We start from the raw sequence: 20,467 nt of genomic DNA on the forward strand, positions 1-20,467 counted from the left end.
ATTCCTCAGGCAGTGTAAAAGATTACTGGTTCTCTTAATTATTCCTGTTGGTTATGCCACAGTTTCTAGCACAGATGAAAGGAAATAACTGATTTTTAACAATGAAATATTTACTGAGGAGGAAAAAGCTGCTTCTTCATGTCCAAGACAGATTTATACATTAAGGAGGCATAAAATGTAAAAGAAGAAATAAGTTGAGAAATTGAAGTCTAACACAGAAAATGAGATGGAGTAATTTTAGGTAAGGAGGAAAGAGGGGTGGGCCCCTCCTGTGAAGGTTTGAGGCCTTCACAAAGGGATGAGGTGACCATGTGTTAGAAACACAGGGTTGGAATGAGGGACCACTGAGTTTGGGGAACAACTCCTTGAGGGCGGGAACCATATCTACCAACTCCATTGTATGGCACTTTCCCAACCTCTTAATATGGTACTCTTTACAGGGTAAGCACTAAATCAATCAGTCCATGGTATTTGTTAAGCACTTACTGTGTGCAGAGCACTGTACTAAGTGCTTGGGAAAGTACATTACAATTGCAGGACGTCTCCACCTGGATGTCGGCCCGCCACCTAAAACTCAACATGAGCAAGACTGAGCTCCTCATCTTCCCTCCCAAACCCGGTCCTCTCCCAGACTTCTCTATCACCGTGGATGGCACGACCATCCTTCCCGTCTCTCGGGCCCGCAATCTCGGTGTCATCCTTGACTCGTCTCTCTCGTTCACCCCACGCATCCTATCCGTTACCGAGACCTGCCGGTTTCACCTCTACAATATCGCCAAGATCCGCCCTTTCCTCTCCACCCAAACGGCTACCTTACTGTTACAGGGTCTCGTTATATCCCGGCTAGACTACTGTGTCAGCCTTCTCTCTGACCTCCCTTCCTCCTCTCTCGCCCCGCTCCAGTCTATTCTTCACTCCGCTGCCCGGCTCATCTTCCTGCAGAAACGATCTGGGCATGTCACTCCCCTTCTTAAACAACTCCAGTGGTTGCCTATCAACCTCCGCTCCAAACAAAAACTCCTCACTCTAGGCTTCAAGGCTCTCCATCACCTTGCCCCTTCCTACCTCTCCTCCCTTCTCTCTTTCTACCACCCACCCCGCATACTCCGCTCCTCTGCTGCCCACCTCCTCACTGTCCCTCAGTCTCGCCTATCCCGCCGTCGACCCCCGGGCCACGTCCTCCCGCGGTCCTGGAACGCCCTCCCTCCTCACCTCCGCCAAACTGATTCTCTTCCCCTCTTCAAAACCCTACTTAAAACTCACCTCCTCCAAGAGGCCTTCCCAGACTGAGCTCCTCTTCTCCCTCTACTCCCTCTGCCACCCCCCCTTTACCTCTCCGCAGCTAAACCCTCTTTTTCCCCTTTTCCCTCTGCTCCTCCACCTCTCCCTTCCCATCCCCACAGCACTGTACTCGTCTGCTCAACTGTATATATTTCCATTACCCTATTTATTTTGTTAATGAATTGTACATCGCCTTGATTCTATTTAGTTGCCATTGTTTTTACGAGATGTTCTTCCCCTTGACTCTATTTATTGCCATTGTTCTTGTCTGTCCATCTCCCCCGATTAGACTGTAAGCCCGTCAAACGGCAGGGACTGTATCTGTTGCCGACTTGTTCATCCCAAGCGCTTAGTACAGTGCTCTGCACATAGTAAGCGCTCAATAAATACTATTGAATGAATGAATGAATTTTATTTATTTGTATTCATTCATTTAACCATATTCATTAAGTGCTTACTGTGTGCAGAAAACTGTACTAAGTGCTTGGAATGTCCATTTCAGCAACAGGTAGAGACAATCCCTGCCCAACAATGGCTGTCTACCCTCTTCTAGACTACGAGCTCATTGTGGGCAGGGAAAACCACTGTTTATTGTTGTATTGTACTTTTCTAAGTACTTAGCACAGTGCTCTGCACACAGTAAGTGCTTAATAAATACGATCAAATGAATTATTGATTGACTGATTGGTGTGTTTACTGCAGAATAATGGCTTCCATGCTGGTGGAGGTGGTCCTAAGTTTGCCCACTTCATGCCCATCTTAACTTCTTACAGCAGGCTTCCTGGATCAACAGGGGCAACATTGCCAGGTTAAGAGTAGTAATAATAGAAGGATTGTACCCATAGGAAGGTACAGGGATTGTAATGGCACACCAGAAAGTTTGCCAACAGTATGTTTTGTTGTTTGTACACACTGTTTGCGATCCTAGTCTGTATTGTCCAGATCTCTAGTCTGTATTGCAATCCTTATACCATCCTCTATGACCACGATCAAATTCCACTCACTCTCATTTTTACTATTACTATTGCTATTATTGCAACCACTAATCACTTGCTAGGTGCTAAGCTCTGGGGAAGATAGAAGCTTCTCCTCTTCTACTTAGACAATGAGGCCAGTGAGAGATGGGGATCAGGTCCGACCTGATTAACTTATATCTTTCCCAGCATTTACTACGGTGCTTGGCACATAGTAAGCATTTAACAAATACCACCATTACTATTATATCAGACCCTGCCTCTCTCCCATACTATTTTGCCCCCATTTCACAGGTGAGGAAATTAAGGCCCAGAGAGTGATTTGCCCAAGGCCACTGAGCAAAACCAGAGGCAGAGTTGGGGCTCCTGTCTCCCAGTCATAAGCGCTTTTCACTGGACCACACTGCCTCCCATGAATTCCACTTGAAATTCTGGCCTCATTTAGTTTTTATGCAATTAAACCACACTGTTAAGTAGGATTTCCTACTACCCTCTCCCCCCCAATATCAAAGAGGCAAGTGTGGAAGTAATTTGTTACTTTACACATTAGAGTTATATTAGCCTTTAGAGCAATAAGGTGCAACCCAAAACTTTTCTGTATCCCATCCATAAGGATTCCCCCAGAAAAACAAACCAAAAAAAACAAACCTCAAAAACCAAAAAACCCCACAAAAAAACCCTAGGTCAAACCTGAGAGAAATTAGCTATCATGTTAAAAAGAACCAAAACAAACAAAAAACCTTTATTCAAACTTCAAACATCAGACTCAAGCCTCTTTGTGGTGGGCAGGTAATATGTCTATTTACTGTAGTATGTACTCTTCCAGGCACTTGGTACAGTGGTCTGCACAAAGTAAGCACTCAAGCAATACAAATGACTGATTGACGGCTGCTGCTCACTATTATCAGATCCATCATTGCTGTGGAATTGCTTCGTGTGGACCGGGCTCATAACATTTGCAGGGAGCTGATTGATTTATGAAAAGGTGACCTGGGGAGCCAGCATTACAATGAGATCAGAGATGGAAAATATAACTCTAAAAGACATGCTGGGTGAAATCAAGGGTCATATTGGATTGATCCAAAATGACTATTGAGACATTTGCTACCAAATACAATACAGTACAGCTACTGATAGTAGGGACTAAGGCATGAAGAACTTAGCAGAGAATGCCTCTAAAGTGTACTCTATATTCGGTTGAATTCTTACTTTGCTGAAGTCTCCGTCCCATTATAGGTCAGTTTCTGTGTTTTTTCCACTTCAGATGGGTCTGCCAGATCAGGATTTTTGTTCAGTTCCTCAAGCAAATTTTGTCCACAAATTGCTTCTAATAAAAGAGGATAGTATGAGGAGAATTTTAATTGAAACATCACAATACTCTAGAAACAACTGCATTTGGAAACAAACAAAATGGACACACATTTCTCTTTCTGAGATGTGTATTACAGAAGTGCAGAAGCAAAGCTTTAATATCTCAGGACATTACTTGCTGAAAAGCAAGCCTGAGTACCCAAGAGGAAAGGAAACCTATAGAAACCAAAAGCTGTGTATTTTAAGGCAATAGTAATTGGCAAGTGATAATCAGGAATAGCATCACACATTTGGAGTTGTGGAAAACTTCACGGACTCTGTGTTGTGTTTTAAATGGTATGTCAGAAACAAGTACCTTACTTCTAGCACTTCTTCTAACACTGGTTGGGAGGGTGGTTGATGACAGAGTTTCCACTACTAGTCAATGTCAGCTCAACCTCAAGGAATACAGAGTTTCTTTATAGAAAGTTTATACCACATCCTAGCTTGGCACATAATTGAGGAGCACAGTACATGATATATACCTTTATATATATAGATTGATTGCCAAATAGATGAGAGGTCAAAGTCAGAGAGGTAGATTTGGGCATCATCCATATGGAGGTGGTAGCTGAAGCCATCTTTCTCCTTTCTCTGCCTCCCCTCCTCCAAAATGAACAACAATAAAAGAATTGTAGTAGGAGAGTAGGGAGGTGAGGTAGGAGGGGGCAAGGTAATTGTGTGTTTTAAAGCTAATTTTGAGGAATTTCTGTTTGATGCTCAGGTGGATGGGCAACCACTGGAAGTTCTTGAGTAGTGGGGAAACAGACTGTTTCTATAGAAAATTGATTCAGGCAGCAGGGTGAAGTATGGACTGCAGTGGGGAGAGACAGGAAGCAGGGAGGTCAGTGAGGAGGCTGATACAGTAATCAAGCTGGGATCGGATCATTGCTTGGATTCACATGGTAGCAGTTTGGATGGAGAGGAAAGGATAGATTTTAGAGATGTTGTGGAGCTTGTGCCAACAGGATTTAGTAATAGATTGAATATGTGGCTTGAATGAATTAGAGGAGTCAAGGACAATGCCAAGGTAACAGGCTTGAGAGACAGGAAGGATAGTGGTGCTAGCTACAAAAATGGCAAACTAAGTGAGAGAACAGAGTTTGGGTGAGAAGATATAAGGAGTTCTGTTTTTGACATGTTAAGTTTGAAGTGACAGCAGGACATCCAAGTAGAGATGTTTTGAAGGCAGGGGGAAATGTGAGACTGCAGAGATTTGCCCAAGATTACACAGGAGGCAAGTAGCTGAGCCAAGACTAGAATTCAAGTGTGTGCTCTTTCTCCTAGGCCTTGCGGCTTCCTCCACACTATTGCCAAGATTATACCATTGATGATGATAATAATTATGATCCATTCCTCTACATCTAAGCCACCATTGCTAAAGTCCTTCTGAAATCAAATTTCCTGCAGGAACCCTTACTAATTCATTTTTAATCGCCCCATTTTATGCTTTCCAAGGGCTACTTCAGCCCTTCTGTATTGCTTAAGCACTTGGATACCTACAAACAGCATGGAAGCAGCATGGCCCTGTGGATAAAGCATGGGCCTGGGAGCCAGAGGACCTGCGTTCTAATCCTAACTCTACCACTTACCGGTTGTGTGACATTGGGGGCAAGTCACTTGATTCTCTTTCTTTCAGTTTCCTCAACTGCAAAATGGGGATTAAATACCTGTTCTTCCTCCTACTTGACTGTGAGCCTCAGGTGGGACAAGTACCATATCCAGTCTGATTAACTTGTACCCACCCCAGTGCTTAGAACAGTGCTTGATGCATGGCAAGTGCTTAACAAATGTCATTACAAAAAAAAGAGAAACCCATAGCATTTATTCATATATTTTATACACTCTACTACAACCCCCTGTCTGTAATTAGGAGAAGCAGCATGGCTCAGTGGCAAGAGCCTTGGCTTGGGAGTCGGAGGTCGTGGATTCTAATCCTGACTCCGCCGCTTGTCAGCTATGTGACCTTGGGCAGGTCACTTTGTTTCTCTGGGCCTCAGTTCCCTCATCTGTAAAATGGGGATGAAGACTGTGAGCCCTACTTGGGACAACCTGATGACCTTGTATCTACCCCAGCGCTTAGAACAGTGCTTGGCACATAGTAAGCGCTTAAATACCATCATCATCATTATTATTATTAATTTATTTAAGTGTCTGTCCCTCTTACTATATTGTGAGCTGCTTAAGGCCAGGGATCATGTATATTTATTCTGTTATACACTCCCAAGTGCTCTTCATAAATAAATTGTATTTACTGATTAAATTAAATGTTCAGAAAGGGAATTTTCCTTATGAGAACTTTTTGAAAGTACTTTAATAACTATAAAGCTGTGAGAATCATTCGTAATATGATCCAGAAGCTTAGGATCATTGTCTGTTCAAACTGCAACCTGACAGATTTCCTCATCCTTTACCACACAAATGACATTTGCAACATTATTTTTCTTGCATTACTAAAGAATGACTATCTTACCACCCCCTCCCACGCAAATGATTTTATTACTGATGGTTCACATTCAATGGCAACAGTGTTTGGATTCAAAAAGACTGAAGCAGATCAGTGGTCTCTAATGTCAAAGAGACCCTGTAAAATGACACTTCTACCATGACAGGCATATGGTAATTCTAAACTGACCTTCAACTCATTTCTTTTCCTGGAATTAAGTGTTGAATTGCCAAGTAAAGATCGACTATAATAAATATTGATGACTGACTGGCATATCGAAGGAGATCAAGAAGCCTGCAGAGCACAATTACTGCACATGCTTGGTCTCTTGAAACAGATTGGAAATCTAAGAAAACTTAAATTGACTTCAACAAAAGGGCCCTAGTCATCGAAGTTTAGCTTGAGTGTCTCTTCACTTGTGAGCATGTGATGTTTTCTGACCAGATGGTCAGAAGAATGCATCATTTTCTTTACAAGGCAAAAATCCAAAACACGTGGCAAATTTCTCCCAGACCTAGGGTGAGTTTTTACCTATTCAATATGACCCTTTCCTAAACTTCCCACCCGGACAGAATAGGATTCTCCACTTTCAGGATCCCATTCCATCTAGACATTCAAAGAGTTTGGAATTCACCTAATTTCAGCAATGCTTCATGCCAAATTATATCTTGGGATTCAATCCCAAAGCTTCTGTCAAGAAGGTAACCAAGAAATTTAGGGTGGGGATAGCTCTCCCTCTTTATACTATAATACTATCAAGTCTTCTCTCCACATGTCAGCTCTAAGGGAGAGTTCCAGTTCAAGTACATCCAACACTGGGCCTGTATACCACCCTTATCAGTCTACGAAACCCTTATAGATCACACCCATTGGTGGGAAAAATCACTTGCTCCCATCCGCATAGGACAAGCCATCAGGGTAATAATAATAATAATGATGGTGGTATTTTTTAAGCGCTTACTATGTGCAAAGCACTGTTCTAAGCACTGGGGGGGGTTACATGGTAATCAAGTTGTCCCATGTGGGGATCACAGTCTTCATCCCCATTTGACAGGTGAGGTAACTGAGGCACAGAGAAGTTAAGTGACTTGCCCACAGTCACACAGCTGACAAGTGGCAGAGCCAGGATTTTAGTAATCTTTAAACAATTACTCAGTGGCACGTAAATGTCCTAATATGTGAAAGATGTTTTGCGCTCAGGACTTGAAACGGACATGTTCTCGGATCAAGCCTCAGGTTCAGTCCTTTAGCTGGCTGACAGGAAGCACCGGTAAGCAATTAATTTTAGAAATCATTAAAGCCTCAATTGTATTTTTATCTGATCTCTAATGAAAATAAACTTCCAAATACACCCCCCAAAAAAAGAGCTGGTTGTTGTGGGAATTAAAGAACAAATCTTTTAGTGATTTTAACAAAAGAAAGCTATAAAACATAGTTATTTTTCATTTCAGTGAAGGATAAAATAATGAATAATGTTTTATGCACCAAGCATAACATGAATAGCCATAAATGATATTCTTCTAAAAATTGTAAAATTGTATATGATGACTTTTTTTAATTCCCCAGGATAGCCAACTAGAAAAAGAAGAGATTAAAGAAATACTCTTGTTCTATTTGGCATAATCTAGCCACCCAAATATACAGAGAAGCAACGTGGCTCAGTGGAAAGAGCACGGGCTTGGGAGTCAGAGGTCATGAGTTCGAATCCCGCCTCTGCCACTTGGCAGCTGTGTGACTGTGGACAAGTCACTTAACTTCTCTGGGCCTCAGTTCCCTCATCTGTAAAATGGGGATTAACTGTGAGCCTCACGTGGGACAACCCGATTCCCTTGTGTCTACCCCAGCACTTAGAACAGTGCTTGGCAAATAGTAAGCGCTTAACAAATACCAACATTATTATTATTATTACCGCTATAATCATTTTAATTATTTTTTTAATCAAACTAAAGATTATACCCACTTTTTTTCTGTTTGGACAGGGAAAACTGGCAAAATGCCTCAGAAGTACATTTTGAAAAATCAGCATGTGCAGTGATGCCATCAGCTCTTTATGGTGTTCATCACAAGAGTAGAAAATGCCATGTTTTATTGCACAATATGAGTTAAACTGAGATGCTTTGGGGATAGCTTGTCTATTTTACTGGGGTTGAGGCTTTTTATTTGGTAGAAACTCACAATATGGTAGACAGAAGCTGTACTGCCAGTTGAAAAGCACAGTATTAGGACACCACACAAGGATCTTTAATGCCTTATATTTTCCTATATGGAGTGAGTGAATAGATTGGTGAGAATAGGGCATTTTTACTAAGGGAGACATCACACCAAAAAAGAGACTCACATGTTATAGTTTAAGTGTAGGGGGTGTGTATAAATAGCTAAGTGAAGCAACGTGGCCTAGTAAATGGAGCACAGGCCTGTGGGTTCAGAAGATCACAGTTTCTAGTTGGTATTTGTTAAGCACTTACTATGTGCAGAGCACTGTTCTAAGTGCTGGGGTAGACACAGGGGAATCAGGTTGTCCCACGTGGGGCTCACAGTCTTAATCCCCATTTTACACATGAGGGAACTGAGGCACAGAGAAGTTAAGTGATTTGCCCACAGTCACACAGCTAAGTGGCAGAGCTGGGATTGGAACCCATGACCTCTGACTCCAAAGCCCATGCTCTTTCCACTGAGCCATGCTGCTCCGCCCCTTGTCTGCTGTGTGACCTTGGGCAAGTCACTTAATTTATCTATGCCTCAGTTACCTGTCAAATGGGGATTAAGACTGTGAGCCCCATGTGGGACATGGACTGTGTCCAACCTGATTAGCTTGTATCTACCTCAGCACTTAAAAGAGTGCCTAGCACGTAATAAGTGCTTAACAAATGCCATAAAGTAATATGATAGCCTGAGAGAAAGGAACTGAGTTAAATCTGAGGTTATCAATTAGATGGAGAAATGAGTACTCAGTGTCTTCACCTGCCAAATATAAGTGTAGAAAGTCTTAATGGGAATCACCATTGCAGTCAGAAAATTGCTCCTCGTGGAGCCCAAATAATTAAAGGGTGTAATCCTATCAGGGATTAAGCAAGAAATTACCTGCTCTTTGTCTATGACAGAAAAATCCCATTAAATTAATTTATGGGTATGCAAACTCAAACTCAAGGCTGAAGAGAAAACAGATGTCTCTGAAATGATAATGATGATAATAATAATAATAAGCATTTAATAAACACAACTGATGATGATGACAATAATAATAGTGGTATTTGTTAAGTATTTGTTATGGGATAAGCACTGTGCTAAGTGATGCAGCAGATATAAGATAATCAAGTTGGACATAGTCCCTGTCCCTCACAGTCAAAAACTCTGTGGACTAAATGAATTGTCTCATCTACAAAGTAGAGGAGTTTAATCTCTTCTACGGGTTGGCTTCCAGAGAGGTTTCAAAACAGAAAGGCAGGGAAAGGGTTACTCCAGCCCACCTGGCCCAAACCCTGGATTCTAGTTGGCTGGAGAGAACTTTCCCAGAACTCCTGCTCTTCCTGCCCTGGAGACCTCAGCACTGAGCCCTAGTAACTTTTCCTGGGAAAGATAAGACTATCTTCTATCCAGAACTGTCTTGCCTGAGTCCTAGGAAACCCCTGGAGAGCCAGCCAGGAATGTCCCTGAGACAGACACCCGGAAAAGTCAGAGGCAGGGTCAGACCTTATTGCTGCAACCCAAAAACTTTCTCATTTTATTGAGGTTGGTTTGTGGTCAGGTAGATAGGGCATGATCCTAGGCATCAGAAGGACCTGGGTTCTAATCCTGGCTCTGCCACTTGGCTGCTGAGTCATCTTGGGCAAGACACTTAACTTTTCTGGGCCTCAAGTGCCTTCTTTGTAAAGTGGGGACTTCAGACTGTGAGCCTGACATGGGACAGGGACTGTGACACCCAATTTACTTGTATCAACCCAGTACTTAGTAATAATAATAATAATGTTGGTATTTGTTAAGTGCTTACTATATGCTGAGCACTGTTCTAAGTGCTGGGGTAGATAAGGGCAATCAGTTTGTCCCACATGAGGCTCACAGTCTTAATCCCCATTTTACAGAGGAGGTAACTGAGGCACCTAAAAGTTGTGTCTTGCCCAAAGTCACACAGCTGACAGGTAGCAGAGCTGGGATTAGAACCCATGACCTCTGACTCCTAAGCCCATGCTGACCCATGCTGCTTCTCTAATACAGTGCCTGGCACATAGTAAGTACTTAACGAGTACCAAAATTATTATTATTATTGTATGAGGTCTGGGGATTTGTTCTAAAGGGCATGTATTGATATTAATGGAGACTGGCTGGGGCCAGGAACAAATGTTATTATTGCATTGTACTGTACTCTCCCCCATGAAAAGTACAGTACTCTGCACCCAAAAGGCACTCCATAAATACCATCAATTGATATTTTTAAATGACATCTGTAAAACATTTACTATGTGCCAGGCACTGTACTGCATCCTAGGCAGATACAAGCTAATCAGGTTGGACATATTCCCTATCCCACATGGGGCTCACAGTCTTAATCCCCATATTACAGATGAGGTAACTGAGGCATAGAGAGGTGAAGTGACTCGCCCCAAATCACTCAGCAGACAAAGTGGTGGAGCCAGGATTGGGAGCCAGGTCAGTGCACTGACCTATCCATTAGGCAACACTGCTTCTTGATTGATTACAGTCATTGATTCGTGTAGTAGGGAAACCAAGTAGGCCTAAGAAGTCCAGCAACTTCTGAAAGGGAAGTCTCTTGTTCCTTTCCCTCCTGCATAATTAGGGTCAAGTTTCTGCTTGAATTAAAATCACTAATATCCTAAAATGCTTTAACCTGAGAACTCAGATTGTGGCTCTTTCTGAAAGTGTAATCAACCAATCAATCAAGGGTATTTAATGAATGCTTACCATGTGCAGAGCATTGCACTAAGCGCTTGGGTGAGTATAATACAATAAAGTTGGTAGATATGTTCCCTGCCCAAAATGGGCTTACTGTCTAGAGGGAGTGACAGACATTAGTATAAACAAATAATGCATATGTACATGAGTGCTAGGGGGTTGAGGATGGGGTGAAGAGAAAGTGTCCAAAGGGTACAGATCTAAGTGCCTAGATGATGCAGAAGAGAGAGGGAGTCAGAGAAAAGAGGGCTTAATTGGGGAAGGTCAGTTGGAGATGTGACCATGATAAGACTTTGAAGGTGGGGAGAGTGGTGATGTGGTTTGTATTGAAGGGGAGGGAGTTCCAGGACAGAGGGAAGATGTAGGATGAGAGAGGGCCGACAGAGAGGTAGACAAGATCAAGGTGAAGTAAGCAAGCTGGCACTAAAAGAGCTATGTGTGCAGGCTGGGCTGTAGTGGAAGAAATGAATCTTTTTTGAGCAAACTATCATCTTATTTCCCTAGCTTTTTTGGTTCACAAAAACAAAAAAAAAACAGAAATAGAAGAGTTTTACAGAGAACTGAGACGGCTGTCAAGACATTTACACATCAAATCAAACAGTGCAGGGCTATTTCTCAGCGAAAGTTTACTTAACACCACATATATCAATTGTCTCTCTCCAAGGGTAGTAATTACAATTCCAATCTGTTAACTATGCCACAGAAATCTAAGTGGAGCCATCCTCCTCACCCCCTGCTGAATGAGACCCTTTATTACTGCGCCTTTTGACAAGCAGAAAGAACAGATTTTAGAGAAGTGATGGCCTTAATCTTTCTTTCATGTTTTCACACTTTCAGTCAGGCAGAGCTGACCAACTGTTCCAAGACTAGCAGGATCTAAATGAATCACCCCGAGACCATGCTGGGGGATGTCTGTTCTATCAGTCTCTTAAATAGAATTTCAACCTGCTCCCTGATTGCACCTACTGGCCTCACTGTAGCTAAAGTAAGTTCAAAAAGTAAGTTAATAATAAGAATACTAATAATTATAGTATTTTTTAACTGCTTACCAGTTGCCAAGCATACACTAAACCCCGGGATAGAAACAAGATACTCAGATTAGAAGGAGTCCCAGTCCCACAGTATAAGTAGAACAGATATTTAACCCCCATTTTACAGATGTGGAAATTGATGCACAGAAAAGCTCAGTGACCTGCTCAGTGTTCCACAGCTAGCAACTGGTGGAACCAATATTAGACTTTAGGTCCTCTGACTCCCAGGTCTGTGCTCTTTCCATTAGACCATACTACTTTTCGGTTACTGTTAGCATGGGTTTTTCTTAGGTAGTAATTACTGGATTTTTGTCTTTATAGAGACCAGGGAAATCAAAGCATAATGCATTTTATAAACTTTCATCTATCTTTCCAGATAGCCTTGGATGGCACTCTATGGCTCCTTACAACTACTCTAAAATTCATCTTTAAATGGTTCTACCTCCTCAGGTCCTTCCCACTTGCAACCATCTATATCTCCCCAGGTAAACAAGTGTACTTCTATTTCCATCACTGACTTTAAAAATCATTTTCAATCAATAATGTATCTGACTGAACAGTTCTCTCATCCATCTCTTGGGTGGCTAATTGTCTAGCAGTGCTATTCTGCTTTGATTGAAACAGATCCATGTTGTTTCTCTACTCCTAAATTCATCATTGAACCTCTTGGCTTGGTTTATTACCTGGCCAGTGTAGGTCTAGACATCCCTTAAAATTTTTCAAAGACCAAATGGATACTTATCTCATGCTTAACTTCCTGTGATCATATTTGCAATTCTCGCATTTCCCTTTCTACTATAGTTGTCAGAGCTTGCTATTGATTCCAGTTATTGTCTCACAGTTAAATCTGTTGAAGATCATGGACAGGAAAAATGTCTACTAACTCTGTTATACTGTAATCTCCTAAGTGCTTAGTACAGTGCTCTGCACACAATAAGCTGTCAAAAAATACTATAGACTGATTGAATAGGAATGTTTGCACAGGTGGACAGTGATTTGGCTAGATTGCATCATCCTGCTTGACCTTTTTGCATGTTAGGGCAGGGTGGACTTTGGAGCATAGCAATTTTATAATTATAATGATATTTATTATTTATAAGTCAAAGCACTGCACTTAACACCAGTGTAAACACAAGATGTATAATTGCATCTTATCTCCTCCAGGAGATACATGAATGGGAAATCGACTCCAGTTTCCTTGACCCCTCTGAAAACAATTATTTTCTCTTGATTCAAACACTTTCTTACAACTGAGGACAAAGCAAACTGAAATTTGGTATTCTAGTCATGGAGGGGAGAGATGGGGATCATTAGGTGAGAATTCTAAAGGGAATCCAACTTGTTTTTTGTTTTGTGCAGTTGGAGGTCATTTTTGATGCAGTTTAATCTGACTTAGCATGTTTGTCAGAGGAGTTATTGGGTAGTGTTTTCAAAGATCTTTAGAGTCTCCTTCCTTAATAAATAATCTTTTCTTTGTTCTTTTCCAGGCAGAGTGTCCTTGCTCACAATGTGTTCCTTGTTGTAAAACAGAGGTGTATCTTCGGCCTTGACATTGCAGCCATGTGCTCTCTTTGCTTCACTGTTTTTTTGCAAAAAACTGTTTTTCATTACTTTACAGGGCTTATTTCAGGTTCATTCCTAGCTGAATGCAACTTACTGTGTTCCTAGTTCCATTGTTTATCCAATGGAAAGAGAACAGCTCTGGGAATCAGGAAACCTGGGTTCTAGTCCTTGTAGAGGGCTAATAATAACTGTGCTATTTGCAAATTGGTTCTATGAGCCAAGTACTGTACTAAACCGTGGGGTTGATACATGATAATCAGATCCTGCATGGGGAATACAGTCTAAGTAAGATGGAGAACAGTTACTATATCTCTATTTTGCAGGTGAGAGAACTGAGGCACAGAGAAGTTAAGTGACTTGCTCAACATCACAGAGCAGGCAAGTGGTGGAACAGGGATTAGAACCCAGCTCCTCCGACTCCTAGGCCCGTGATTTTTCCACTAGGCAACACTGCATCTCTAGTATCATCAACAACCCCGCATGCACTTTGCAGTGCGATGCACCCCTGCCTCTCTGCTCATCTGGGGCCCTCCTTACTCCAACAGGAATGGGATTGGAAGGGATGAGAGAGTGTAAGAGGTGCCACAGAAACCAATAGCACTAGAACCAATTCCTCTGTTTAGGTTCTCTGGACAGAGGCTCATCTGTCATTCTTGAAGGGAAAAACTCCATGACCACCATCATCATCATCACCTTGGCTTTAGATGAGTAAAGGTTATTGTAGAAATTTGGAAATATGCAATTTGGATTCTGTTTATTGTCCTCTTTCCACTTCCTTCTTTCAGGACCAGTATATCTAATTTCCATTTTAATTTGTCAATGGTATTTACTGAATGCTTACAATGTGTGGAGCACTGTACTAAGCACTTGGGCAAGTACAGTACAACAGAATTAGAGGACATGTTCCCTGCCAATAATGAGCTTATGGTCTTGAGTGGGAGAGAGTCATTAATAGAAATAAATCATGATATGTAATTTAAAGATGTATTCATTCAGTAGTATTTATTGAGCATTGTGTGCAGAACACTGTACTAAGCACTTGGAATGTGCAATTCAGCAACAGATAGAGACATTCCCTGCCCAGTGATGGGCTCATAGTCTTGCTGTGGGGTTGGGGAGAATATCAAATGTCCATAGGCCACAGATGCAGAAGGGAGAGGGAGCTGGGAAAGAAGGCTTAATTGGGGAAGGTCTCTTGAAAGAGATGTGACAATTATGCTCTGAAGGTGGAGAGAGTGGTGGTCTGGTGTATATGAAGGGGGAGGGAGTTCTAGGCTAGGGGGAGGATGTAGGAAAGTAATCATCAGCGAGATAGATAAGATCGGGGCACTGTGAGTACGCTGGACCTGGAGGAGTGTAATGATTGGGCTGGGCTGTAGTAAACCATTGAACTGGGGTAGGATTGGGTGAGCTGATTGAGTACTTTAAAGCCAATGGTAAGGAGTTTCTAATTGATGTGGAGGTGGATGGGCAGCCCCTGGAAGATCGTGAGGAGTGGGGAGACATGGACTGAACATTTCTGTTGAAAAATAATCCATGTAGCAGACTGAATATGGACTGGAGTGGAGAGAGGCTGGAAGTTAGGAGGTCAATGAGGGGACAGATGCAGTAGTCAAGGAGAGATAGGATGAGTGCTCGGATCAGCAATCTAGCATTTGAATGGAGAGGAGAGGGTGGATTTTATCAGTGTTGCGAAGGTAGAACCAACAGGAAGAGTTGAATATGTGGATGGAAAGAGAGAGATGAGTTGAAGACAACACCTAGATTATGGGCTTGTGAGGTAAGGAAGATAGTGGTATTGTTTACAGTGATGGGAGTAAGAATAGTAATGGTATTTGTTAAGTGCTTACTATGAGCCAGACACTGTACTAAATGCTGAGGTAGTTATAAGATAATCAAGCTGGTCACAGTCTCTATCTCACATGGGGCTTCCAGTCTCAATTGCCATTTTACAGATCAGGTCACTCAGGCACTGAGAAATTAAGTGATTTGCCCAAGGTCACAAAGCAAACAAGTGGCAGAGCCAGAATTAGAAGCCAGGTCCTTTTGACTCCCAGGCTCCAACTCTATCCACTAGGACTTCAGTCATGGACATGTTTAGTTTGAGGTGTTGGCAGAACATCCAGGTAGAGATGGTCTGAAAGCAGAAGGAAATTTGAGATTTCACCTTAACCTCAATATTTCTTCTTAACCTCAAAAACAGTACAGTGCTCTGCACCATCTTGCCCCACTCTGATCCATCCTTCACTCTGCTGTTTGGATCATTTTTCTAAAAAAAAAGTCAGTCCCCATCTCTTTGCTCCTCAGGAACCTTCGGTGGTTACACATCAACCTCTGCATCAAACAGAAGCACCTTACCATCCATTTTAAAGCACTTAGTTACCTTGCCTCCTCCTACCTCACCTTGAAAATTTCCTACTACAACTCAACCCACACACTTTGTTTCTCTAATGCCAACTTACTCTATCTTGAGCTCACCTAGCTCTCTAAGGACTCCTTGACCACATCCTCCCTTTAGCTTGGAGCTCCCTTTCCCTTCATATGTTTCAATCTCCCTACCTTCAAAGCCTGACTAAAATCACATCTCTTCTAGAGGCCTTCCCTTATGAATCCATCTTTTCCTCTACTCCCTCTCCTTTCTGTACCATCTGTGTACTTGAATCTGTACCTTGTAAGCACTTGATATTTACCCCATCCTCAGTCCCACAGCATTTATATATGTAAGCATCATTTATTTTTTTGTCTGTCTCCCCCTCTTAACTGTAAGCAGGGAAGGGGTCTACCAATTCTATTGCATTGTACTCTGCCAAGTGTTTAGTAAACAGTAAGTACTCAGTAAATAACACTGATTTGATTGCGTGAAATTGATGTTGAGTAAATATTATTGGTTGAAGATATTATCTCTTTCCATCCTTTTAATCTTTCACTTTATTATTATTACTTCAGGCACACTGTGACGCAGACATAATTTGTTATCGCTGTAGACTGTAAATCTCCCAGTGGAAAGCTGACAGTGTTCACCAACTCTTTTATGTACTTTCCCAAGCAATTAGTACTGTGCTATGCGCATAGCAAGTGCTCAATATATACTATTGACTGTTACTTAAAAACAATACAACCATGATGTAGGGAAGCAGTATGGCCTAGTGGAAACAGCACAGGCCTGGAAATCAGAAGACCTGTGTTCAACACCTGGCTCTGCCACTTGACTGCTGTAGGACCTTGACCTTAAAAAAGTCACTCAACATCTCTATGTCTCAGTTTTCTCATTTGTAAAATGGAAATTAAATACCTGTCCTCCCTCCTGTATGGGTCCAACCTAATCATCTTGTGTCTACTCCAGTGCTCAGTACAATGGTTGATAAATAGTAAGTGCTTAACAAATACCATAATTTTTGTTATTATCCAGGCAAACAGTTCTGGTTGAAAAAACTGCCATGACAACCCCAACATTTCCAGACCATTATCATGGGATTTATTGCGATCTTCTGAGAGAGAATCACTTTAGAATACTACAGAAGCAATATAAACAATCACTACCTTTCAGAGAGCACAATCTAATGGCAGGCGCTGGGAGAAGGAATGTGAGAGTTCTGGAAGCAGCTGAAATAATTGGTTGTAGGAATACTGGACACCTCATGGGTAAAGTGGCAGGAATTGGTCTGCTGATGTGGGCCTCTAAGAGTGGGTAGTATCCTGGAGGAAGTGATTCTGTCCTGGGAGGGAAAGGCCTCAGTTGTCCTGAATTATATCCTTGTTCTAAGTTCAGTACTAAGTGCTAAGTTCAGTACTCTACACACAGTAGGCATTCAGTAAATAGGATGGTCACTACAGCTCTCAGAAATCACCAAATAGATGCATATGATGTAATATGAATAAGACTGGGCATGTAATACGATATTACATGGTATATTTTGTATAAGTACCCCAGGTTCAAGCAATCCTAGAGCATTTTTCCAGGATATTTCTGGCTCCCCCAGAAAGAATCTTTGTGCTCTCTTCCCAAGTCCACATGCATTTATTGAACTCTGGGGACAATTTCTGTAGACTTTTAGTCCCGCCTTTGAACACAAATGGCTATTCTCAAGGGTTCAGATATGAATAGGGACTCTGGTCTCTTACATACCAGCAAAGAATACCACACGACCATACTCCATCTACAACTTTCTGCAATTGTATAGAAAACATGCCTTCAGGAAATTACTGACCTTGCCGCTTTAGGTCTGAAGGGTTAAGATTGGCTGAAGAAGTCTTGGCTTCGGTGGGTTCCTTTTCAGCTTTCCTTTCTCCCTTGAAAAGACAAAAGAGAAATGGGCCAACATGTCACCCCAAAGAGTAGAGTGGACTGTTGAAAGCAGACTTCAAGGGCATTCCAGAGAACCCCTTGCCTTGGAATACAAATGGAAAATACAGACCTCCATCAAGCTGCTGTACACTAATTGGGACTTATTTTAGAAGAGTAACCTATCTGGGGCTCAATTAATATCACAGGGATGAATTTATTATCCCAGGGTACAGTCACTAATCAACAGGAATCACCCATAACATCGTACTTTTGTTTCACACAGCCTAACTGATAAATGTTTTTGAAAAACAATTAGACATTGATTTTCTCATCCCTAGGTAATATTTCAAGGCTCATTTCACCCTTTGGGGAATATTAAAATAGAGACCTGAGACATTAAAACGCCTGGAAGCTTGCATTTAAGAGTCAGCCTATTAAAAAACTATGTTGAGAAATATGAAAGTGGCTCTTCCTTCAAGTTTTGATTGTTCTAGCATTTAATGGCAATAATTGGGGGCTGATGTCTGGCTCAGGACCAACAGTTTCAGGCCTGACAGACTAGTAATTTAGGGAGTATGATTTTTTTTAGGGTCCCCGTACACCTGACTTCAAGGAAGAGTAACTTTCAGTGAGGAAGCGAGGCATGACAAACAACTGGCATCAGAGTGAGTTAGAGCACAGAAAGCAGCAGTGGCAAGCTGATCATAGATATGTTTGAAAATTGGTTTTGAAAAAAACAAAATGCCTTCCTGTCTTCAGGGAATGCTGACTTTCTTATTTGTGAAATTGGTTCTCTCACCTATTGTGAATGACTTTTCTCTAATTCTTAAATAAAATTGAACATAACCCATTATGGCATCTTTTGATAGATAGACTTTTTTCCAGGAGAATGCTTCCAATATTGACTGTGTGTCCCTTGCAGTCAGACCTATAAACAGGCTGAAAATCATTAAGGTGTTGTTAAATCTCTTGGCTATCATTTCTGGCTAACTCTCCCTTGGAGCTAAAACCAGGAACAGAGCACATATCCCTCTCTGCAGCTTCCAGATAGCCCCCTCTCCGTTATTAATGGTGCTGAGAAGAGGCAGCAGAAAGTGGCCGAATTCCCTGAATAGCTAGAGCAATGGAGCAGTCCAGCATTTGGCTATGCAGAGGAGGAGTGAACCATGATCGCAATCAATATTCCCCTGAACTTTCATTCACTAGTCTCAGACCCACTGCCTTAGGTGTTTCTGACAAGACATGGAAATCAATTCACAAGTCTCTGGATTTTACTGTTCAAAGATTCCCAATTTATGCATTGCACTCATGCGATTCATACAGATTATTTTTAACTTCTTAAAATTCATTTGGCACATCACAAGGATTATTTCTGCTGCTCTTTTCCTGCCTCACTCTGAAACCGTGAGTGTATTACTAAGCACTGTAACGGGAGGTTACATAACTTGTGAACATACCTCTTGTTCAGTAAAAAAATATTTACAGTACCGTTTACTAAAAATAATCTGAGTTTTTCCACTAAAACAAAAAGGGGAGACTTCATGCAATTACAAATCCTCCAAATTTTACAGGTTGATTAAATCAGAAGTAAAGCATTGTTCCTCTATCTTTCCAATACCCAATTTTTCCTCATATCTTTCATTCCTTGGGCCTCATATGTAAAGGAACAGGAAAAAATTTCTAGAAACAAACCCCCTTAAGTACAGATGGTGCTACATGATGCTTCTGGGCCTTCTCAGACAGTCTTATTCATTACTGCAGCATTCATTGAGATTAATCAGTATAAAAACAGAGTTAATGTGCACAAAGACATTTAATGATACTATACCTCACTGGTGAGTAGCTGAGATTGAATGTGTGGTTTTGTTGTTTCTTCATTCTTATTTTTTTCTTCTTTTGGCTCCACCTTGTTGAACCTTGCTGTCAGTGATTTAAACATCTTCTCAGAAGTAATTCTGAGCTCTTTGTGGCTCTTGCTGTGCCAGTAGGATAGAAGCCAATTAGGGGCTTAATCAGATTTGGTTCTGGTTAATTCCTTGAAGCAACTCGCTTGCCTGGCAGGATTTTCCAAGACAAGCTTTCCTTAAAGGCCTTGATTATAAGAACAAGTACTACTAGTTTGATGGCCTTAATGATACTTAGAGATGCAAAATTCCATTTTTTGAAGAGAATGAATATAAAATATTTTGAAATAAATTCACATCTTTGCTTTTAGATTTAATTATTTAGGGAGAGCAACAGTGATGGTTTAATGGTGAGCAAATATACATAGTTAATTGAACCATAATTCTTTAGTTTTATCATCTATTTCTTAGAAGATCCTTATTTTCCAAAATCATTCCACATTTTTGATCCCAAGGCACCTCTGAAAGACTGACTTCATGCAAAATTGAATGGGCTTTAGGTCTTTGCTTACTTTTGTCAAATTTATATCAGAGGTGCTTCATTTTTCTGTCCAATAAGAACATGATCTCATAACAAACATCATAAAAACCTATTTGAAATAAGTCAGTATATCAAATTCAAGGCGAAAATGTTTTTAAAAGTAATAAAAAATTTCAACAAACATAATTAACAGAAACTGTATTCTGTGTTTCAAATGGTCCCTTTAAAAATACATATTTTTGAA

The 20,467-nt window shown here is 41.3% G+C and overlaps 1 protein-coding gene across 1 annotated transcript in view; it reads right to left on the minus strand.

Annotated features, from left to right (window-relative positions):
- CNGB3 (cyclic nucleotide gated channel subunit beta 3) overlaps nt 1–19,803 on the minus strand; it is a 128,840-nt gene extending 109,037 nt beyond the window's left edge. Inside the window, exons 1-3 of the mRNA XM_029062187.2 lie at nt 19,667–19,803; nt 17,762–17,843; nt 3,465–3,582 (exon numbers count right to left, since the gene is read on the minus strand). Coding sequence (XP_028918020.1) covers nt 3,465–3,582; nt 17,762–17,843; nt 19,667–19,777 — 311 coding nt within the window. The 5' untranslated portion in view covers nt 19,778–19,803. The remainder of the gene's footprint in view (nt 1–3,464; nt 3,583–17,761; nt 17,844–19,666) is intronic.
- Between the last annotated feature and the right edge of the window lie 664 nt (nt 19,804–20,467).

The sequence above is a fragment of the Ornithorhynchus anatinus genome, chromosome 4 (genome assembly GCF_004115215.2).
Source record: "Ornithorhynchus anatinus isolate Pmale09 chromosome 4, mOrnAna1.pri.v4, whole genome shotgun sequence".
In the NCBI taxonomy this organism is placed as follows: domain Eukaryota; kingdom Metazoa; phylum Chordata; class Mammalia; order Monotremata; family Ornithorhynchidae; genus Ornithorhynchus; species Ornithorhynchus anatinus.